General features: G+C 40.7%; 1 protein-coding gene across 1 annotated transcript in view; it reads right to left on the reverse strand.

Moving 5' to 3' along the window:
- Window positions 1–1,037: 1,037 nt before the first annotated feature.
- Window positions 1,038–21,532, reverse strand: part of LOC132655970 (putative uncharacterized protein DDB_G0271982) — a 31,615-nt gene continuing 11,120 nt past the window's right edge. The window contains exons 2-3 of the mRNA XM_060390526.1: window positions 4,386–4,523; window positions 1,038–1,298 (exon numbers count right to left, since the gene is read on the reverse strand). Of these exons, the coding sequence (XP_060246509.1) occupies window positions 1,038–1,298; window positions 4,386–4,466 (342 nt within the window). The 5' untranslated portion in view covers window positions 4,467–4,523. The remainder of the gene's footprint in view (window positions 1,299–4,385; window positions 4,524–21,532) is intronic.

A 21,532-nucleotide genomic window follows, 5' to 3' on the forward strand; every position in this document is an offset into this window, starting at 1 on the left:
TGATGGTGAAATGTAACCAGCTCTTCTCTGAAATGGAGCAATCAGTGGGTGTCAGTAATTCTGTGCTTCGAAATGCAGAGGGGGAAATGAAGGCAGCTCATCCGAAGGAAACTACAGGGGGATTTTAGATCAGCAGAATGCAATTACCCAAGTTGGAAGTGTTCCCAGACGCCAAGGAGAACTCTAAAGGTGGGTAAACTAAATACCGCTTCTCCTCCATGGCAGGACATGCAAGCACATCTCTGACAAGACTGGTGCTGGTTCTATTTATTTGTCTTAACTTTATGAATAGTACTAGCCAAGTTCTGACTGTTGCCATAGAAACTGGATGGTGTAGACCATTTGATCAGAATTGGGAACACCATGCCTACTGATGAGTTCCCTGATAGTCTTTACTTATCAAGAAACTGAAAAATATTTTTAGAATCTCCCTAAAAACACAATATATGAGTCCGCTAGGAGTTACCCTGGGAACTTCTCCCTCTGCACCACTGTATGAAACATGAATGAACTCTGGCCAATCCATGACAAAAATATGGACTTCAATTCTGACATGGCCAGAAAGTGCCCACACTTGATCTGTTTCTCTGCGTATGGATCCATCTCACTGTCATTCATATGCACACACAGACACTCCCCCTTTCCCTGACCTCTCTCTCATTTGTTTATTCACCAAAATGTAAACTACTACAGTGTGATAGACTAAAATATTTACATCTCAAGTCCCTGAGGAGAGCTATCGAAAAGTAATTCAAACATCAGACTGTGAAATAATGTCAACAAGAAAATAAACTTTACAGTGTTAAAATTGCAAGTTTTTGTCAAAGCCATTAGTCAGTTTTATATTGCTTGATAAACACCATAACCAAAAGCAACTTAGAGAGTAAAGAGTTTGTTTCAGCTCATAGTTGCATTTTGTCATGAAGGGCAGCCAGTGCAGGATCTGAAGGCAGGAACCTGGAGGCAGGAACTGAAGCAGAGACCCTGCAGAAAGCTTGCTGGCTTGCTCCCCTCAGCTTCCTCAGCCAGCCTGCTTTCTATTCTTCTCCTTCTCCTTCTCCTTCTCCTTCTCCTTCTCCTTCTCCTTCTCCTTCTCCTTCTCCTTCTCCTTCTCCTTCTCCTTCTCCTTCTCCTTCTCCTTCTCCTTCCTTCTCCTTCTCCTTCTCCTTCTCCTTCTCTTCCTCCTCCTCCTCCTCCTTCTCCTTCTCCTTCTCCTTCTCCTTCTCCTTCTCCTTCTCCTTCTTCTTTTTCTTTTTCTTCTTCTTCTTCTTCTTCCCTTTCTCTTTCTCTCCATTAACCTGAAGAAATCAAAAAATATTTGTAAATTACTAGTAAATTACATGATAATATCAGTTTGCCTAGTTAAACATTTTCTAAGGATTTGCAATATAAATTTTTTATTATTTAAAATTGTTTTTCATGCACAACATTTTGATCATTTTTCCTTCTCCTAACCTCCAAATTCTCCCCCAAAGCTCTACCAAACCAACTTTATGCTCTCACCTCTCTCAAAAAAAAAAAATTAAGTGAAAATCAAAACAAACAAATAAAAAACAGTAAGACAAAACAGAAAATGCCAAAACAAAAAGCCAATAAAATACCATGGAGTCTCCTTTCTGTTAGCTAAGCACTTCTGAGCATGGGGCCTGCCCAGGAGTGTGGTTGATATGGAAAGTGTCTCCGATGAAGAAAATTGTTTTCCTCTTTGCCAGCAGGTATCGATTGCAAATAGCTACTTGGTTAGGAGTGGGATCACATTCACTCTTCCTCTTACTGGAGGGACCCTGTCAGGTTTGATCTTGTGATCATTGTCACAGTCATTGCGAGTTCACAGAACATCAGCCCTGCCGTGTCTGGAAGATGCTATTTTCCTGGAGACATCACCTCTTCCCTTTACAGCCTCTCTGCCTCCTCTTCTGCACAGATCCCTGGGCTTGGAGCGGAGGGGTGTGATGAAGACATCCCATTTGGAACTGAGTATCAGACTGCTTTCTTCTACATTCGAGGGTCACCTGCTCATGGGTAGCACTACCGACAATGGCCTGAGTCCACCCACATCAATTATTACTCAAGAAAATGCGATGTGGGCTTGCCTACAGGCCACTCTTATAGAGGCAGTTCTGTTGAGGTTCCCGCTTCCCGGCTTGATGGCTGACAATCACTGACCAGCATGCTATAGAATAATGATGATAAAAATGCATTTTGTTGAGTTCCAAAAATGAAAAGGCTGAACATCTTTCTATAAGGCAAGGATGCGGTAGGAAACACTTTGGTTCATTGCCTGTGAGACTACAAATCTTTATTAATGTTCTAAGGTGCAGTATGGTAGTATACTATACATTAAGCTGTGTTACTTTGTGGATCATTATGACAAAACACATGACAGAAGCAACTTAAAGGAGGAGGAACGTCTTCTTTCAGCTCACATCTTCAGAGGTTTTCAGAGGCAAAGGCCTGATAAGAGCATGTCTGAATGGCAGTGGGAGCAGGAAGCAACAATGTTGGCTCAACCTGAACTAGAGATTGGTCCAGACTAAGTCCAGGTCTCTTCCTAGTGACTCACCTCTGCCAGCCAGGCTTATTCTTAAAGTTTCACAACCGCCTAACACAGCAGCTCTAACTGGGAACCAAGCATCCGAACGCCTGGGGGACATGACATTTCCAGCTCCATCTTTTCAAGTTATAAGGACAATGCTTAATCCTTATGCTTTAACTTAATATACTATACAACTAGAAACTGTCCTGAAAGAAAGCACAAATCTAGCATCCAAGATTTTTGTCCCTCAGGACATGGGGTCACATTAATGCAAATAGCAGATAAGCACTTCACTAAGCCTTGGTACAGTTTACTAGAAAACACCAAGCAACCATCAAAAGCTATATATACTGTACAGATGTGAGTACTTTAGTCATTTATTTACCCAAGAAACTGTTTGTTGAGTACCTACTATGTGCCAGACTGATGCTAAGAATATAACCAGGAACAAAAAAAAAATGTCTCTTCTCTTATGACATTTGTATTTTTAGGAGATTAAACAAGGTACAACAAACAGTTCTGTCAGTAGAATAACTTTTAGTAATAACAAATTGAGATAATGCTCCCTTGAGAATAACACAGTAGGTACACTGCCAGAACATGGGTCCACAAACATATTTAACAGTACCCCACATAAGGGATTAGAAAGGAAAAGCTGGCAAAAAAAAATATTAAAACTAATATGTGCATATAAAAATTTTCTAATTGTGAGCAACTCAAGTCCATAAAACATATAAATTAGTTGCATTGCTGATGTATGAATTCGAAATATTAAATGAACAGCTCCAGAATGAAAAGATCAATTTACATAAAGTGCAAATGCAATTAGGCAGCCAACCAGCACCCCCCCTCTTTTTTTTCTGAAAGATTTTATTGTTTCAAGTCAAGTAACATTCTCCAAAGTGATTTAAATTATTTAAAATAAAGCATTTTTTTTTAATTTAAAAAAATAAAAGGAGGTGACGGGCTTAGATGGAAACCAACTGGTAGTGCGATGGTGGAAACAGGAAGAGTAGGATGTTTCAAACCAACAGGGCTGCAAGTGAACAGAGGTGCAAGTGGGGTGGAAACTGATGACAAATACAGCCCACATGACTGCTTCAAGGTATAGTTCAAAGAATAATAAAAGGACAATTACTCACCGCTAAGACATTAAGAATCTCCGTTGCCTTGAAGTCAACATTACATTTTTCTGCTATAGGGCTGGGGATATGGGTTACGGGGTAGCCACATGGAGCTGGGTGTGACCGTGCATGCGCGTCTGTAATCCCAGTCCTCCTAAGGCAAGATGAGAGGCAGGACAGGGGAAGCCCTGGAAACCCACGGGCCAGGAGCCATGGTGTATGCAGCAGCCAACAGCAAAGAGAGTCAGTCTCCAGAAAGGCCGAAGATGAAGACTGACACTGGCATTTGTTTTCTGACCTCCACACATGTATGAACACAAACACACACACACACACACACACACACACACCATCATCATCATCCCTCATACAAAAATAAACAGATTAATTAATTTATTTAAACTTTTTTTTAAGTTTCAAGTAATAAACACACAGGGAAAGCATACATCAGCTAGTAGGATTTGTGAGCCTGTCGACTCTCACATGCTCTGTCCACTTAAAAGTGTCAGCTGTCAGCCATACACCATAGTGTTAGTAGTGATTATTATGGGTTACGGATTGAAGATAACTTATGTTTGAGCCTATATACTTTTCTGCTTTCTTAAAATTTTCCAAAGACAGTACAGCTTTTAAAAATAAATGCGTGAATTATATATATTAAAATAAGTGTACGCTCTCTTTTTGCTTATTAGAATTATTTTTAAAAGAATGTAACAGCCACTTACTTGAAGTACAGTATCACGTCTGCACAGGTGGATTATCAGCAGCAGCAGCAAGTTGTTGGCCCAAGTCCATATTGATCCCATTAGACCATCACCATGGCAGGGTTCTTAGAGAATGCCTTTGGGCTCCATGCCATGCCCCTTGAAGACAAACAAATCATGGGAAACCTTAGCCCCCTGAAAGAGCGGCCCCTCCACATAGTACATTCGCATTCACTCATTCCCCACTTCCGCTGAGAGGCCCACACCTGGAGTGAAGTCTGCAGACGATGGCAGGGGGCATTGTTCTTAGCAACACTCCACAAGTGTCTGGGCATTCTGCACATGGGCTGGAGTTCTGGGCACAGCCCACCAGAGCTAACTCCTTTAGCTGGCAACAGTGCGGGGCTCTGAGTCAGAGGCTTTGGAAGTAAGACATCTCGTCCATCACCCTGCCTTCAGGCAACTTTCCAGGCAGATGGGTTTGCACTCTGTTCATGAAGCTCTCCACTGATCCCAGAGGAAAAGAAAAAAAAAAGAAAAAAAAGACAAGGCCACATGCATCCATAATGTTCTCTAACCAAATGTGTAGTACTGACCACCTCTACCATCTGCAGCCATCCAGAAGGCACTTGGACTGAAAGTTACGCTCAGTGATGTCAGAAAATGTAATTTAAAAAATATTCTGCATTACATACTGTAATAGTTCTCAATGCTTTTGATAAAGAATCCACAAAGTGGTATCACCCGTGCCGATTTTACCACCTTAGTCACGAATAGTTCAAGAGGGTATAAATAAATTATCACCACTTTATGTTTTTGAGTGGTGGGAAATATCTGATCTCTGACCCTACACAGACTCATCATTTTTCTTTACAAAATAAATCCAATTCATTGTTTACTATTCGTATAGAGAAAGAATATGGAAGGCATCCTAGTCAGATTTCATTAAAAAAAAAAGTTTTTTTTGAAACCTCAAGTGCTTAACTCATATATATATAAATATATATATATATATATATATATATATATATATATATATATAAACCCCTTGTCTTCAGTCTTTGGAACTTCAGCTGCCAAAAGCTGAACAGTTGATGTCCCTGATGTCCCGTGTAATTACTGCAGTGCTTAGTGGCTACTAGTAATGTCACTGGTTTGTGATATTGTTTGTCCCACACAGAATATCACTGTCCTAGTGCTGGGCTTGGCAATTACATATTTATCCTTGGCATTTCTGGCGGGAGTTATGCTGTCTCCAGGTAGACATGGTATGAGACTGAGCTGTCAGAAATCTGCTCTGTGGGCAACCTCCAGGCAGACCAGAGATAACAGTGCCTCCAGCAGCAATCCCTTCATTCCTCATGTCATACAATCGACCCTGTCCTTAAACTGTCTTTGGATTCGCTTCCAAAGGAGATAGTGAAGCCTGGTTCTACAGCAAATCCTTTTTCTTTTGAGCTCCTGGGAGTGGGTCTGTCCTTCAGACATTATCCTAGAATGAGTTTACCCCAGGTCTTGTTGAAAGAACCTTGATGTTAAATGCGAGTCACTCTGAGGGCTTTTTAATAAGATTTACTGTCTGCTGTTCAGGAAGCTGGTGAAAATTGCCAAATGTGGTTATGCATTTCGAGTGCATAAGTAGCCAAAAAAAAAAGTTATGCGGAACACGTCTTTACATGAGTTATCTTGTTTTTGATGTGAGAAGAAGGGAAATAGAATAACTCTGGGTCAAGTATAATAAAAAGTGAATCACTCCAATGGTCTAGATACCAACATTTTAAATATGTTCTGCCCCTTGCAAGTACGTGTACATTTACTCCTAGCTTAGTAAGAGTTCTAAAGCATTCCTAAGCTAGTTCTAGTCCAGGAGGCTCTAGCTGTGTAAACAAGTGGGAGTTTCCAAATGGCAGCTTAAGGTGAGCCAAGATAGGGAAGCAGAGGCTGAGACATTTGGTATTTAGTCCTCTGGAATGGAAAAGCCAAGGACAAAACAAGCTACCTTGCTTTCTACAAAGTTTCGGCAAAGGGTAGAACCTGGCTGCACATCATCTTTGCAGAAGTGGTCCTCAGCATCTGTCAATGCCTGTAATGTCACACACAGAGCCCAAGGGACAAGACAGAAGGAGATCTGGCCTTAGTTCACCAGATGGCAAGACCCGAGGAAAGAGGAAAGAACCTGGTCTGTGGACAACAGAAGGGTAACAAGCAGGCCTCTCATCACAGACAGACAAAGCAAGACATGGCCAAAGAACCGGGACAATCACAACCAGGCCAGGAAGGGGGCCACAGGAGTGGAGAGGCCCAGGCCTGCTTGCTTCTTCCATGTGACCAGAGTCCAACTGCTCTGTGCCTGCACTGTGGCAGGCAGTGCCACCAACAATCCTCACTCTTTATTATCATGCACTCTGAGGGAGGTGCTGCCTCACAAACCAGGAGGGAAACTAGACCATGCAGCCACCCTTTCCACAAAGAGCTGGAGAGCTAACTATAGACCTTGGAAAATGCTGCTGTCTCTGACTGCTTTCTTCCATTAATTACAGTCCCGGGAAAGCACATTGTGCCCTACAAATTCTGACATACTGTGTTAAGGGAGCCATGGTTTTCTTTTAGAAGCCAGAATTTCCCATTAATGCGCATCATGACCATACCAGCGAACATACACATATGTGTATTTGCTGTCTCCGAAACATTAACATCTTTTGATCTCATGTCTTTTAGAATACACTGTGAAAATCTCAAAAAAAAAAAAAAAAAAAAAAGGTATGTGCTCTGTAATACAAAACATCAAACAAATATCAAATGTTATTGTTTGGTCATCTTGTACAGGAGGAAATGAGTGAAATGGCTCCATTATAAGCCATTAATAAGCCACTGGCTTTTAAGCTGAAGGTTTAAATTTCTGGCAGTTTACAATACATAAAAATGAATAATAAATAATAAAAGGTAGGAATTATACCGCATTCTATTAGTGTAGAATAAATTTTCCTTAGGAGTTTAAAGGAAGACAAAAAATTCTTTGTCACTATGCTCAAATAGTGTCACAAATTGGCAGATGGGCCTCCTATCATGATTTTGGAGTCCCAAAGTATTTTCACCATGAAGTATTTCTCTCTACGGTGGCCTTTCAAGTTCATAGAATCTCTTTCCAGGGACTTTGAGGTTTCTTTCTGTGCCCCAGCTTCTAAATCAGAAGCATGTGCTAAAGCCAATGCCAGTGTGGAAACTCCAATCTTGGGAAGCTAGGGGGTGTATTTGTGGGAGAAAAGTGGCCTCAGAGGACACTCTAGATGAATAACAAGCAAAACGGTAAGTAAATAATTGTTTCAACCAGGACCTTCTCAGAGACTTGAATGTGTTGCTATGGACAACAGTCTCCTAATAACATTTCCATAAGACATTATAGGGCAAGCAAGATGGCTCAGTGGGTAAAGGCACTTACTGTCCATGCCTGGAAACCTGAGTTCAATCCCTGAAACCCACAAAAAGGTGGGAAAATACAGCCAACAGGACAAAGCTGTCCTCTGACCTCCACACACATGTCTGCCCCGGCACTCACACCCTTCAATAATAACTAGTTAATTACATTATTTTAAAGCATTTTATATAGAACTTTTAAAGCTATGACTGTTTCTACCAAATATCTGTCCATTTGAAGCATTTGAGGTGCTGTACCAATTACTTTGTTTTTTAAATGTATTTGGCTAGAGCTGTTCCTAAAAGTTACTGTAAGGAACCCATAAACCAGTGTGAATGGTATTTCCTAATGTCCTCATACACAGCAGCTTCCAAAAATGAAGTTTCTCTAAGAACCCAAAGGTGTGGAGAAGGCATTTGCTATCACTCTTCTACAAATGGGGAAACTGAAGTCCAAAGTTGTAAAATGATGCGCCTTCCTCCAGCCAAACAGCCAACACTGCTCTGCTAAATCCAAACCATTACCGTGTACCACTCCTTTGGCCTTGAGTGGCTTTCACCCCACAACTCCATCTTCTCCCAGGATGCTACATCTACCCAGAAATCATCTGGGCATGGAGCACTCTGAGAAAACCATTGGGAGTCTCATGTTTGTGGATTCAATTCTCTTGTGTGCTTGTGATTTAAAAAAAAATAAAAGGGCTATCCAATTTTTCCCACACATGCCACTCCTTAGCTAGCCTATCACCGAGGCCTGTGCAGTGTGGCCAATAATCATATCACCATTGTAATGAGTGGCAAATCCTATGTAATTTACACATTAAAGGAGGCTGAGATGCATGGAAAAACCCAGCCCCCATTTGTCTAATGAAATTAAAGCTCTTAGCCAAATACTGATTCTGAAAAGAGATGTTTGGGAAGGCTCTCCCACCCCTCCCGCTGAAGAAGAGGGTGTGCTCTCTTTATTCATGATCCTGCCTCTACCTAAATCACTCCCACAAAGGGACCTCTAAACCAGGGGGCCCTGTTGGGGGCTTGATTAAACATAGCACAGCGAGGCCAGGAAAGACTTCGGCGTTTTGACTAGTTATTTTCAATAACAATTGGAGGGAAAAATAAAGCAGGAAAGATGTTCTGTGACTTGATGGGCAACACAGAGCTGTCCTGTCTCCTCTACCACATGGCATAAAAGAAAGTTCTGAGCATACTTGAATTAGCAGCTGTTTAAAGGCCACGCTCATCTTCTGTTGGTAACTGGGCATTATTCTGAAGCACAAGCAACTGACACAGCATTTGCAGCAACTACACTGAGCTTAATCTCCAGAATGACCCCTCGGTCTCATTACTGGGCATAAAAAGGTGGCTCCCTATTGCCCTGGTGCTGCCCACATTATTTGTGGAGTCCCCTTGGCTTTGAAACATTCCCTAAAATCATGATAAAGCAAAATAAATTGTAATGAGCCAAATATAGTTGAATTTCGGTGTGTTGAAGTCAAGGATCTTTTAATAAGGAAAGTTTTATATAAGATGCTCACATTGCACACATGAAAGGTAAATATGCAATCCTGTTGTGGGGTCTGGGTCTAAGATTTCAAGGAATGACAAAAACATATGAAGAGTCTCAAAGGGTCTTTACTCCTGCGTAAACAACCATCCAAAGGCAAACGCTTTGCTAGGAAGAAAATGAACAGGGCACATGCCACACCTGCAGCCCAGTAGAAAGGATGTGTTGAGAAAAGGTTCTCTACTTTCTTTACTCTGTGCAAATCTTGCACAGTCCAGACACTGGTTCCAGTTTTACTTTCTACCACTGTCTCTCGTTTCCAATCTATTCACTGGCCACATCTTTTTTCGTCTTCCTCAGTCACATCAATCTCTTTTCTGTTTGGAGGAGTTCTCTATCTACTTTATCATCCCCAAGATTCTCACCTAGGTAGCTCATAGTTATCTAAGAAAATCCTCACGGGTTCTAAGCAAGTTCAAACATGTTAAAATATATTCTTATAATTGTCCTGGTTATGTTGGTTGGTTGGTTGGTTAGTTGGTTGGTCTTTGCTTTTTTTTTTTTCCTCAAATTTAAGACAAACTAGAGTTATCTGGGAAGACGAACCTCAAGTGAGAAAATACGTCTATTCGATTGCCTGTAGGCAATTTTCTTGATTAAAAATTGATGTAGGTAGGCCATCTCATGGAGTATTGTCTCTGGGCAAGTGGCCCTGTGTTGTATAAAGAAGAAGAAAAAAAATCAGGCTGAGCAAGCCATAAGAAGCAAGCCAGTCGGCAGCATTCACCATGAACTCTGCTTTAGTTCCCACCTCCAGGTTTATGCTTTGAGTTCCTAACCTGATTTCCCTCAGTGATAGACATCTAAGCACCTAAGATAAAATAAATACTTCCCTCCCTAAGCTACTTTTCATCCTAGTCTTTATCACAACAGCAGAATCCCTAAAAGACAGAAATTGGTACCAGGTCATGGGGTATTGCTACCGCAGACCTGACTGTGTATTTTAGCTAGTATTGCGAAGAATTTTGTAACTTTGAGCTTCAAAGACTCAGGAGGTTGCTATTATGGGAGCTTAGAAGACAACACTGAAAGCAATGCAGATGATGAAGGCCTGCCTGGTGAAGTCTCGGAGAGAAGCAAAGACCCTACCAGGGCTGTTTGAGTGATGTTTCGAATTAAGAACATGTGGTTCTGGTCATCTGTGGCTAAAGAATCAGCTGTGATTAACAATACATCATTGCCACTGAAGTGAAATCCATGCGTTACTGGGAAAATTGATGCCAGTTATCTGGAGCTGAGAAATCAGCTGTGATTAAGAGACCAGCATCATTCTGAGCTGAAATCTCCTGAGACTGTTTCCTCATGGCTGACACACAGAAGCTGCGGTCCAGAGGGGCCGAGGTTGTATCTCATGCTGTCAGTCAAATTTGGCAACGCTTAACAATTTCCCAGCAAGTACTGGTTTAGAAAGCAAGAAGGGATCATGGAGACCAGCTGAGATCTGACTCTGTAAAAGACCAGGAGAAGCCACTGGTAAGTAAAGATGTGGACTCAGTTTCATAGGACAGATGGGGTCATGGAGAGAAGTTGTGGCTTGTTACTATGTTGGGTCAGAGTACCCTGAAGAGAGCCCAGGGGAGACTATTGGTGGAGTTGCAGCTCAGTTGCAGAAGAGACCCACAAATTTTGGAGATTCCAGTGCCATGGGGTGATCACCAAGGATTAGAAGCAGCCATGAAGCAGAGCCAGCTTGAGACTAGGAGATCAGTCATGTGTGCTGTGGATGGCAGGACCATAGAAGTGGAGCTGCACAAGCCATTGAGGACCCCGAAGACTGTGAGTCCCAGAGGTCTGACACTGAGCTTTATACTATTAGACTTCAGGTTTGCTTTGGTTTGAATGTAACTGTGCCCTAGTTTTTCCCTCTTAGAGTAAGAGAGTAAGTTGTTGTTATTATCATTATCAGTATTGTTATTATTATTCTTGTTGTGTAGGAGACCACAGTTAAAATACTGGATTTTTAAAAATACTGAATATTTAAAGGATATTTGGTGTATTGAAATGTTTAAAGATTGTAGGGCTTTTAAAAGTTATAATGTTTCATACCATTTTATATCATTAATATTAACATGCTATCTTGAGGACAAAAAGGAAAAGTTATGTTTTAGCCATGTTATGTTTGTGTGTCCAAAAGGGGGGCAAGTTTCCTAGGTTGTTTGTGTTAGTTAGTTTCTTTGTTTGCTTGTTTTATTATCAGGGAAGAAGAACCTCAGTTGAGAAAATGCCTCCATCAGATTGCCTTTAAACAAGCCTCAGGCAGGGGCACATTCTTGATTAATGATTGATATGGTCGGACCCAGCCCCTGGTGAGGAATGCTTCTGCCCCTGGGCTGGTAGCCCTGGGTTTTATAAAATAGCAATCTGAACAAGCCTTGAGGAACAAGCCGGAAAGATCAAACTGTGAGAATCAAGGCAGAAACAGCTCCCCTCCGAGGCCTCTGCTTCAGTTCCTACCTGCAAGTTCCTGCCTTGAGTTCCTGCCCTGCCTTTCCTCAGTGATAGTCTATTTCCTGGAAGCACAAGCTAAAAGAAACCCTTTCCTCCGCAAATTGGTTTGGGTAGTGGTCTTTGTCGTGGCTCTAGAAAACTAATGAAAATAGCTTTGTTGCAGTTAATTAGTTACAATTTACACTTGAAATAAATATTATTGATCTTAGTTTTGCAGACTTTCCATAAATTAATGTCAGTAACACATTTCCGGGCCTGAAATGCTGTTTGGGGCCCTTGAAAAACATACCACAGACATCAGGTTTATCGTCCCTAATAGATCAGACTGTTCTATTCTCTCTCTCTATTCCACTTGAGGCTGAATGCCATCGCGTGCTCAGAAGACGTATTTCCCAGTTATCTGATGCAAAAGAACAACTCAAACTCTCTTTAGCCTTACCGTTTTAACACTTCTCATAATCTGAAGTTACCGGGTGCTGTGTGGTCTCATCTGTTTCTGGCTGGGAGAACGCAAATACTCTAAGATAAAAGATAAATGATTTTCTTCACCATTGCACCCCAGTGTGTAGAACAGTACCAGGTGTACAGTGGGCACTCCATAATAGGTGAATAACACAATGAGTTTACTCTACTTAACTCTATTACAATAGTAATTTAATTTAAGTTAATGTAATAATACTGCTATCCTAATCTGTGTCTGTGTTGGGGCCCATGTAACTGAAATGTGTTGATTCCAATAGTAAGTACCCAGTATATACACATGAGAAATGCCTACTACTGTAGCATAGGATGACTGGCAAACAGAGAAAACACCTCCAGCTCTTGCTTCTTTGAAAAATACTTTATAATTCCATCATGCAACTCTTGGGAATTTTCTCTTTCAGAAAGAGAATGCCAGCAGACTGAACAATGGCCCACATCTCATGGTAGGTGGGCAGAAAACATAGCCAGAACCCAAATTTACAGAGTCTATCAAATGGAAGTAAACCTTCTCATTAAAAATAATTTCTAAGCTATATAAAATCTTGTGCCACCAAAAGTCTGTAGTCTCAGTAAGTACTAAAAATATCCAGCTTGGGAACAAAAGCTTTTAAGTACAAACTGGAAATCTTGGTACAGGCTATAGGAGAGATGACTGTGGAACTCACCCAACCCACTTCAGATGAGAGACATGCATAAGGTTGCCCACCAGCGAGTGCCTCAGGAGGAAAAGCAAGAAGCCATTATGGAAGCCCACCATGGTAAGAATACACAGGCAACTCTCATTACAGAGCAACTGTCAATCATCCTCAGCAAATCATTTTCTCCTTTTGAAATCTTCAGCCAAACAGCATCTTCTTGTATTGTGATAGACATATTCCTGGGCCAAATGAATTTTATAAAATTATAAGTTATAATTCTGAAATGCAAAGTAGTTCAACTCAACTCCTGCATAATTCTGACTTAAGTAGTTTGTGTGTGGCGTTAGCACTAAGTAACTCCAATATGTAAGTAAAAAGGATAGTATTACTGTTTTGTAACGAAGAAATAGAACTCTGAGAGACTGTATGCCTCTTTAGGATTGGTAAAACTCATGTTACCAAAACAAAAAAATAATAATAATAAATGAAATCAAATATTTGATTCTCCATCAAAATACCATAGTGTTCTAATACCTTTCTATGGAAGCTATATATCAGATAATGTGTGATGGTTAATTTTATATGCCAACTTGACCTAATTAAGAGTTTTTTTGGATAGCTGGTAAACTGTTATTCTTGATATGTCTGTAAGAATGTCTTTTTTTAAGCGATAGCACTTGAATCTGAGTAAAGAAAAGTTGCCTTCACCAGTGTGAATTGGCCTCATCCAGTTGTCTGGGAGATGACTGAACAAAAGGACAGAGGGAGAGAAAACTCTCTTCTTCCGTCAGGAAATCTATCTTCTAATCTCAGAGAACAGAGTTCCTGTTTCTAAGGGCTTCAGGTTTCAGGAATTATACTGTCAGCTCCAGGAAGTTTCTAGGCCTTTGGATTTGGGCTGAATTGCAACCACCAATTTTCTGCTTGTAGGTAGAGGTCATAGGACTTCTTGACTTTCATAATGGCATGAACCATTTCCCATAGTTGGAAGCATGTGTGTGCATACATACGAAGGAATATAGATGCAGGTGACTTGATTTTCATATCCATAGAGGGAGATGGAGATAAAGACTGTAGCTATTCTGTGTCTGTAGAAAATGCTGGTTAAAACACAGTGCTTGGCAATGCAGGCTGCTACTGTCTGGTTATGTGGCCTGAACATGAACTTATCTTGTAAGAAGAAAAAGAAGACTGAAGGTGTGTTTTATGAGCTTGTACAAAAAGTAGCAGACAAAATTTCTTCACATCTAACTGATTATATAGAACTTACTACTCAGCTTTATTTATATTCAGGAGTGCTTAGAAAAAATAACTTTCCATGTTCCCAAGAAAGAGGAACTTGAAACTTGTCTCTATCCAAAATCAAATAACAAACAAAACAAGAACTAAAGTCTAATTCAGATTTGACACAAGCTTAATATTATTTTCATGAATTTACTTCTGGAGCTCAGAATATACCTAACATATGGAAGAAGCTCATAAATATTATAGAAGAAACAGAGGAAAATTGAAAAAAATGAAAAGACAAAGAAAAAGAGAAAACAGAAAAGACATACAGAAAAAAAAATGTATTGATCTGAAAGCTTCACTAACTAGCTTTCATAGTGCTGGAAGGTGCTATGCTCACTATCAGAGGAAAAAACCTAATCAATAATCTTATCCATCTGTGAACACTATGAGCTACAATAATGACTGTCCTAGCAAGATTTGCACACTGGTACAATAGTGGCATGAATTTTATAGGAGTAAACAACCACTCTCTGACTGGATTTAAAACCTACTCCATAGATTGGATCCCAGGCCTGACACGGTTACCAAGGCTAAGAAACATTGGCTAGATGATAATCTACTAATAGTATTCTACTAAATATAGTATTAAAATGACTCCTACTGACCTATTTCTATACCCACAAATTAATGCACCTCTCAGCCTTTTGTTAGAGAATCATCTTGTACTAGATGCCCACGAATACAGAGATCCACACCGGCCAGTGTTCAGAAAATGGGAGACTTTGGAGTGCTCAGCCGTAAATGGTACATATGTATCACACTCCTTTCCCCCAAGGCTCAGGGGACTTTGAGAAAGAGGACAGAAAGATTCTAAGAGTCAGAGAAAAATGATTTCTGTCCACAACAGCTGAATTACACATCTAAACACACAGTGATTGTGACAGCCTGCGCAACACCTATGCAGACACACTCTAGACAAAATTCCAGCATAGAAATGACAAGGTAAGCAGAAGGTGCCACCCCTAACTGAGGAGCTATTGGCATTTGGCAGCTGATGGAAAGGAAGAGACAGTTTTCTTTAAGGATGTAATCCATGGTAGGTCAACTACATTACAGGGCAGGCCCTACACCCAGCAGTGTCTAGACAACACAAATTGGACTTGGTGGTTTTAAGAGAAAGAGAAAGCAAGGTTGGGTGGATAGTGAGTGGGCATGGATTTGGGAGGAGGTGAGGGAGGCTGCAAATGGGAATAAAAATACATTCTATGAAATTCTCAAAGAGGTACAAGTTTACATTCCCACCAGCAATGGAGGAGGGTTCCCATTTCTCCACATCCTCTCCAGCATGTGTTGTCACGTGAGTTTTTGATCTTAGCTGTTCTGATGGGTGTAAGGTGAAATCTCAGAGTATTTTGATTTGCATCTCCCTGATGACTAAGGATGTTGAGCATTTCTTTAACCGTTTCTCTGTCATTCGATATTCCTCTATTGAGAATTCTCTGTTTAGTTCTGTACCCCATTTTTTAATTGGATTACTTGATTTGATGCTTTTTAACTTCTTGAGTATTTATACATTCTAGATATTAGCCCTCTATCAGATATAGAGTTGGTGAAGATCCTTTTCCAGTCTATAGGCAGTCGTTTTGTTCTAAAGACAGCGTCCTTTGCTTTATAGAAGCTTTTCAGTTTCATGAGGTCCCATTTATTGATTGTTGCTTCTATAGCCTGTGCTGTTGGCGTTCTGTTCAGGAAGTTGTCCCCTGTGCCAATGAGGTCAAGGTTCTTTCATACTTTTTCTTCTAACAGATTTAGTGTGCCTGGTTTTAGGTTGAGATCTTTGATCCACTTGGACTTTAGAGTGATAAATATGGATCTATTTGCATTTTTCTACATGTACACATCCACTTAGACCAGCATCATTTGTTGAAGATGCTCTCTTTTTTCCATTGTATGAAAATCAATCTGGCTCTTTCTCAGGCAATTAGGAATAGCACTTCCTCCAGCTATACTACTCCTAGGCATATATCCAAAATACACTCAAGTATACAACAAGGACATTTGCTCAACCATGTTCATAACAGCTTTATTTGTTATTGCCAGAATCTGGAAACAACCCAGATTCCTCAGCTGAGGAATGGATACAGAAATTGAGGTACATTTACACAATGGAATACTGCTCAGCAATTAAAAACAAGGAAATCATGAAATTTGCAGGCAAATGGTGGGAACTAGAGAAGATCATCCTGAGTGAGGTATCCCAGAAGCAGGAAGACACACATGGTATATACTCACTTATAAGTGTATATTAGACATATAATATAGGGTAAACATACTAAAATCTATACACCTAAAGAAGCTAAGCAAGAAGGAGGACCCTGGATAAGATGCTCAATCCTCATTCAGAACAGCAAACAGGATAGACATCGGAAGAGGGAGAAAACAGGGAATAGGACAGGAGCCTACCACAGAGGGCTTCTGAAAGAATCTACCCAGCAGGGTGTTGAAGCAGATGCTGAGACTCATAGCCAAACTTTAGGCAGAGTACAGGAAATCTCATGAAATAACGGGGAGAAAGACTTGGAGAGGACTGGAGATCCACAAGGAGGGCAATAGAACCAAAATATCTGGGCACAGGGGCGTTTTCTGAGACTGATACTCCAACCAAGGACCATGCATGGAGATAGCCTAGAACTCCTGCACAGATGTAGCCCATGGCAGTTCAGTGTCCAAGTGGGTTCCCTAGTAATGGGAACAGGGGCTGTCTCTGACATGAACGCAGTGGCTGTCTCTTTAATTACCTTCTCCTCAGGGGGGTACAGTCTTACCAGGCCACAGAGGAAGACAATGCAACCAGTCCTGATGAGACCTGATAAGCTAGGGTCAGAGGGAAGGGGAGTAGGACCTCCCCTATCAGTGGACTTGGGGAGGGACATGGGAAGAGATGAGGGAGGAAGGATGGGGTTGGGAGGGGCAAAGGGAGGGGACTATAGCTGAGATACAAAGTGAATAAACTGTAATTAATATAAAATTAAATAATTATTTTTTAAAAATAAATTCTCAAAGAATTAATAGAAAAGTATTTTAAACCGAGTAAAAAAAGCATTGGGACCAAAGTATAGCATCATTAAATTAAAAAAAAGAAAGAAACATATAAAGACCAATGTGGCCAACTTTTCCAGGTTAGCTTCATATATATTGTGTGTGTGTTTACATATGTATGTGTGTAGATAAATATATACATATATATTTAGAGAAAGTATGAAACAGAGAGAGAGGGAAAGATACTGAATTAATAAAGAAGACAAAAAGAGATCATGTGGTCCTCAGAAGATGCAGAGACAAAAGGGAATTTATTTGGGAAGTAAATTTCTGTGTGCATTAATTTGCCCTGAATTCTCTGGCAGAGAAGTGATGTCTAAAGTAAATGATACAGCAAAACTTTTAATAATAAGAGTACTATATGTCTTCCTCACCACACAATTTACAGTAGAATCAAAGAACTATGCTTTTATGCAGCCCTTACAGGAAAAGCAAGACATAGGCAGGCAGAAATAAATTATCTTGCATTGATTGTCATGGAGAGCCCCAGCTTATTGAACTAATACTTTATTAGAATGCTCTAGCTCAGATGATGATGATCTTTTATTGTTCTTGTGGTAACTCTTTAAGTATCTTATCATGAATTCATTTAGCATTGATTACAATAGCGCCGATCATAAAGAATTAATTTGGCATTACCATGTATGTCATATGCCCTTATATAAGAGTTTGGCAGTAATTCAAAATTAACTAATATGGTAAATTTTATTGCTTTGCTGTTGTGCATTTCTTAAATGTATCTAAGATATATATTTTCTAGCAGGTACACCATAGTGAAAATTCACCTAAGGCATTCTACTTTGGAGGTCAATCTCACATAGTGGTAAATGGTAAATCTGTTTTTTGCTTTTTGTTTGTTAGTTTTCATGTATTGGGACATTTAGGATTACATGCCAGAATTCAGGATAAACAAAAGTTTGAGTCCTGGAAAATTGTTTATGGGTGCTAGGTCTCTGGCTTACTTGGTGTACTTGGGCTGAATGGCATAATTGAGGTATCTTTTTCTTTTCTCAATTACTACCTTCCGTGTCTCACCAATGATGGGTGGAGAAGTCAGAGAAGAGTGCCCCCACAAAGGAATTCCATTTCCTATGATAATGCACAGAATCACCAGTAGGTAGAGATCAAAACACTGTTGGCAAAATTGTTGAACTTGGATACATGGCAATCGAATTTCAGAATCCATGTCAAAATGTCACATTTATGGAATGCCTACCTGTGGCCTTCAGTTAAAAATCCACTTAGGAACCAGGTTGATGACTCAGCAAGTAAAGGCACTTGCCACCAAACCTGACTACCTGAATTCGATTGCAGAGCCCACATGGTAGAAGGACAGGACTCACTCTCTCAAGTTGTCCTCTGATCTCCATCATGGTATGTGCATACACACACACACACAGTCACTCAATGACTACTTTTTCTTTCTGTTGCTGCTCCTGTTGTGTCCATTGTGGCACAGGCAGGCTTCCAGAGGAAGTGAACCTGGTAATGAAAAGAAAAGGCCAAGCAGTCAGCCCCAGTGCAGTCGGCAATTTCTGGGGCATTACTAGCTGTTTACTAGGATCATATATGCCAAGGATATATAAGCTCAGGGGCTGAGAGCATAGCTCAGGTTCAGAGTGCTTGTCCAGGTGCTCAACGCCCCACCTCAATTTCTAGCAACATGAGAAAAGGAAGGAGAAAGAGTCAAAGAAATCCTGGGTTACTTTCTACCACGCAGCCCTCAGTCACTGTACAAACCCTTCCTGGAAGAGGCTTCCTGAAGAGGCAGGAGGTACTATTGTCTCTCTTGAATTTAGTATCAGAAGTTTCCTGGTCCAAACAAGGGGAATATTCTGCTCTTTGTGTATGGCATCAACGAGGTACACGACTGTCTATTCTTAGCTTTCTAATTACCGATATCTTTTTGATGAAAGTTAATAAACTACTCAAGTCAGACAGCCCAGCTGCAGAACACAAAAATTCTGAAGTCCAGAATCTGCCTGTCCCACCAGATTGGCTAAAGTTTTCAAGCGAAGGAAAGACAAGCAACCAGTCTCTAATACCTTAAATTAGCCTGTCCCTTGATTATAGGTGTTTGGGGATGTCAGTGACTTCAGTGATGCCACTAAAGGGTTCAGTACCTCCCCGTGCCTATAAGAAGGTGTTCTTTACTTGTGCTATGAGATATAATTACAGTGATTTACAGTTCTCCAGTATAACACAGGGTTTCCCAGAACGCTGACTAACGGAACCCGTCTGGAGGCTTATTGATGGAGTACCACATTGAAAACCCAGGTTTATTGATAAGCAGCTGCGTAAGAGTAGAAAAGGCAAGAGTGGGTACTGAAAGACCCAATGGCACAGGAAACAACAGAAAGGTGGTGTGGAAAAAAAATTGTGACCAGAGATTAACTGTAAAGAAATCGGAAACTGTAAAGGCAGTCGGGAATCTATTCTAACAGAGCCTTTTCTTTCTGTTTGCAGGTTTTGATAGCTACAAATGTCTCTCAGCATTCCCCTTCCTTAGAAAGACAATATCAGAGTGCTGGCACCATTTTTTTTTAAGTTGTACTGGCAAAAGATAAACAAAGCTCAAAGTATAGAAATATATTTTATACAGAAAAGGAAAAAAGATGGAAAACACACGGAATGCAAATCCTTTGGCTCACAGTTGCAAGCTGACTAGTTACCCAAACTGAGCTCACTTCGAAGTCACCCTTTTCCCTCCACAGGCTCCATTCACCCACGGGCTGTAGCAGATACTGACCGGCTCCTAAGCTTCCCTCCTTCAGTTCAGCTGCACAACCTGTCAGCACTCTGCCAATGGACGCCATTTACTTAGGTTCTGCGGAACTTGCCAAGCGTTCCCTCTGTGGAATTCCCAGCCACAAGAAAGGAACAATTGGGGAAATTTTTTGGTTAGCATCCTTTCTTTTAAGTTTCCATGGCAAAAGGGCTTGCGTCAACGTGGAGCAGATGCGCTGAGACCAAATGCTCTCTTCCTCGCGATTACAGTTGGTTCTACCTGTGGATAGGCAAGCTAATTCCACCGCAAATGTGCATGAGAGGGTAGTACTAACGTACAATGTGTGGTCCTGGAGGCTTTGTTCCCGCATAATAGGGTGCTTCATTTCACAAGAGCTGGCACACACGGAACACCAAAGCAAACAGCCCTGTGTGTTGGGATCACAAGCTCCCCGTTCTGCTTGCAGAATGCCCCGTTTCACGGTGATGTTGACAGAAATAGTGTGGCGTTTCTTATTCAGAGTTGGAAAGTAATGATTCTTTCCCCTTAATGTGCTCAGTGACTCTGCACCCTATTGTTTTCTGCCATTTGAAAACGCCCGAGGATGTCATTATAACTACATGTATCAATATTAAACCTTTGCAAACAGTTGACTAAATGAACTGTTATTATCTTTGTTTCTGAAAATAGTGTACCTTTTTACTTCATTTGTCAGTAACTAGGTGTAGTCAATTGCACTCTGGTATTGATCCCAATATCTATACCCGTCACAGACTACCTTTCCTCAAGGTCATTGTGAGGTCGTGTTATGATCAATATGAATTGACTGTCTGCAAATAAATTTATGTGGCTCACATAATTGCAAGTAATACCTTTTTTCAAATTAAGGTGGACCATTTTATGGAGCATATGTGTTTGAAACACTGCCGGTAACATCCTCCAACTCTGCATAATGAACCAATCTTGCTAGAATTTACAGGTCCTCCCTGTATCACTGAAAGCTGTGTAAGCTCCCTGATAACCATTTCTAAATAACACCTGCAGAGTTTCGAGCTTCGGGTTTAGTGTTGATGCTAATTATGTTTTCCAAGCAATGGTGTTTTCCTGTGTAATCTCTGTGTGCATCTTTATCTCCAATTTTCAATTCTCATTTCTATCAGTGCTGTTTCAGAAAGTTCACAGTAGAGTGTATAGTCATACCAGTGAGAGGACCACATTTGGTTAAAAAAAAAAAAAAACTTTCTAGAACAGACGCATCAGCAGCGATGCAGAGCCTGAGCCATGGGCCCCCCACTTTGGGAGACACACTTGTGATCAGCCTGCTAGCCACTGGATGTCACTGACGCTTACATAAATGGAGCTTAAGGGGCATTTATCTGACTGTAAAAATCATGACTTCAGTAGAAAGCAGTTTAGCTAGAAACATTTCGCTCAGGCAATTTCTAATTTCAGAAAAATAGGCTCATAAAGCCACAAAGGCGATACCCAACTTCAAGCGTGATTAGCTTCAGTTGTTTGTTTCAGCTTTAACTGGGATATGAATAAACAGAAAGATTTGGGGGTG

This window comes from Meriones unguiculatus, chromosome 8 (assembly GCF_030254825.1).
Source record: "Meriones unguiculatus strain TT.TT164.6M chromosome 8, Bangor_MerUng_6.1, whole genome shotgun sequence".
Classification (NCBI taxonomy): Eukaryota; Metazoa; Chordata; class Mammalia; order Rodentia; family Muridae; genus Meriones; species Meriones unguiculatus.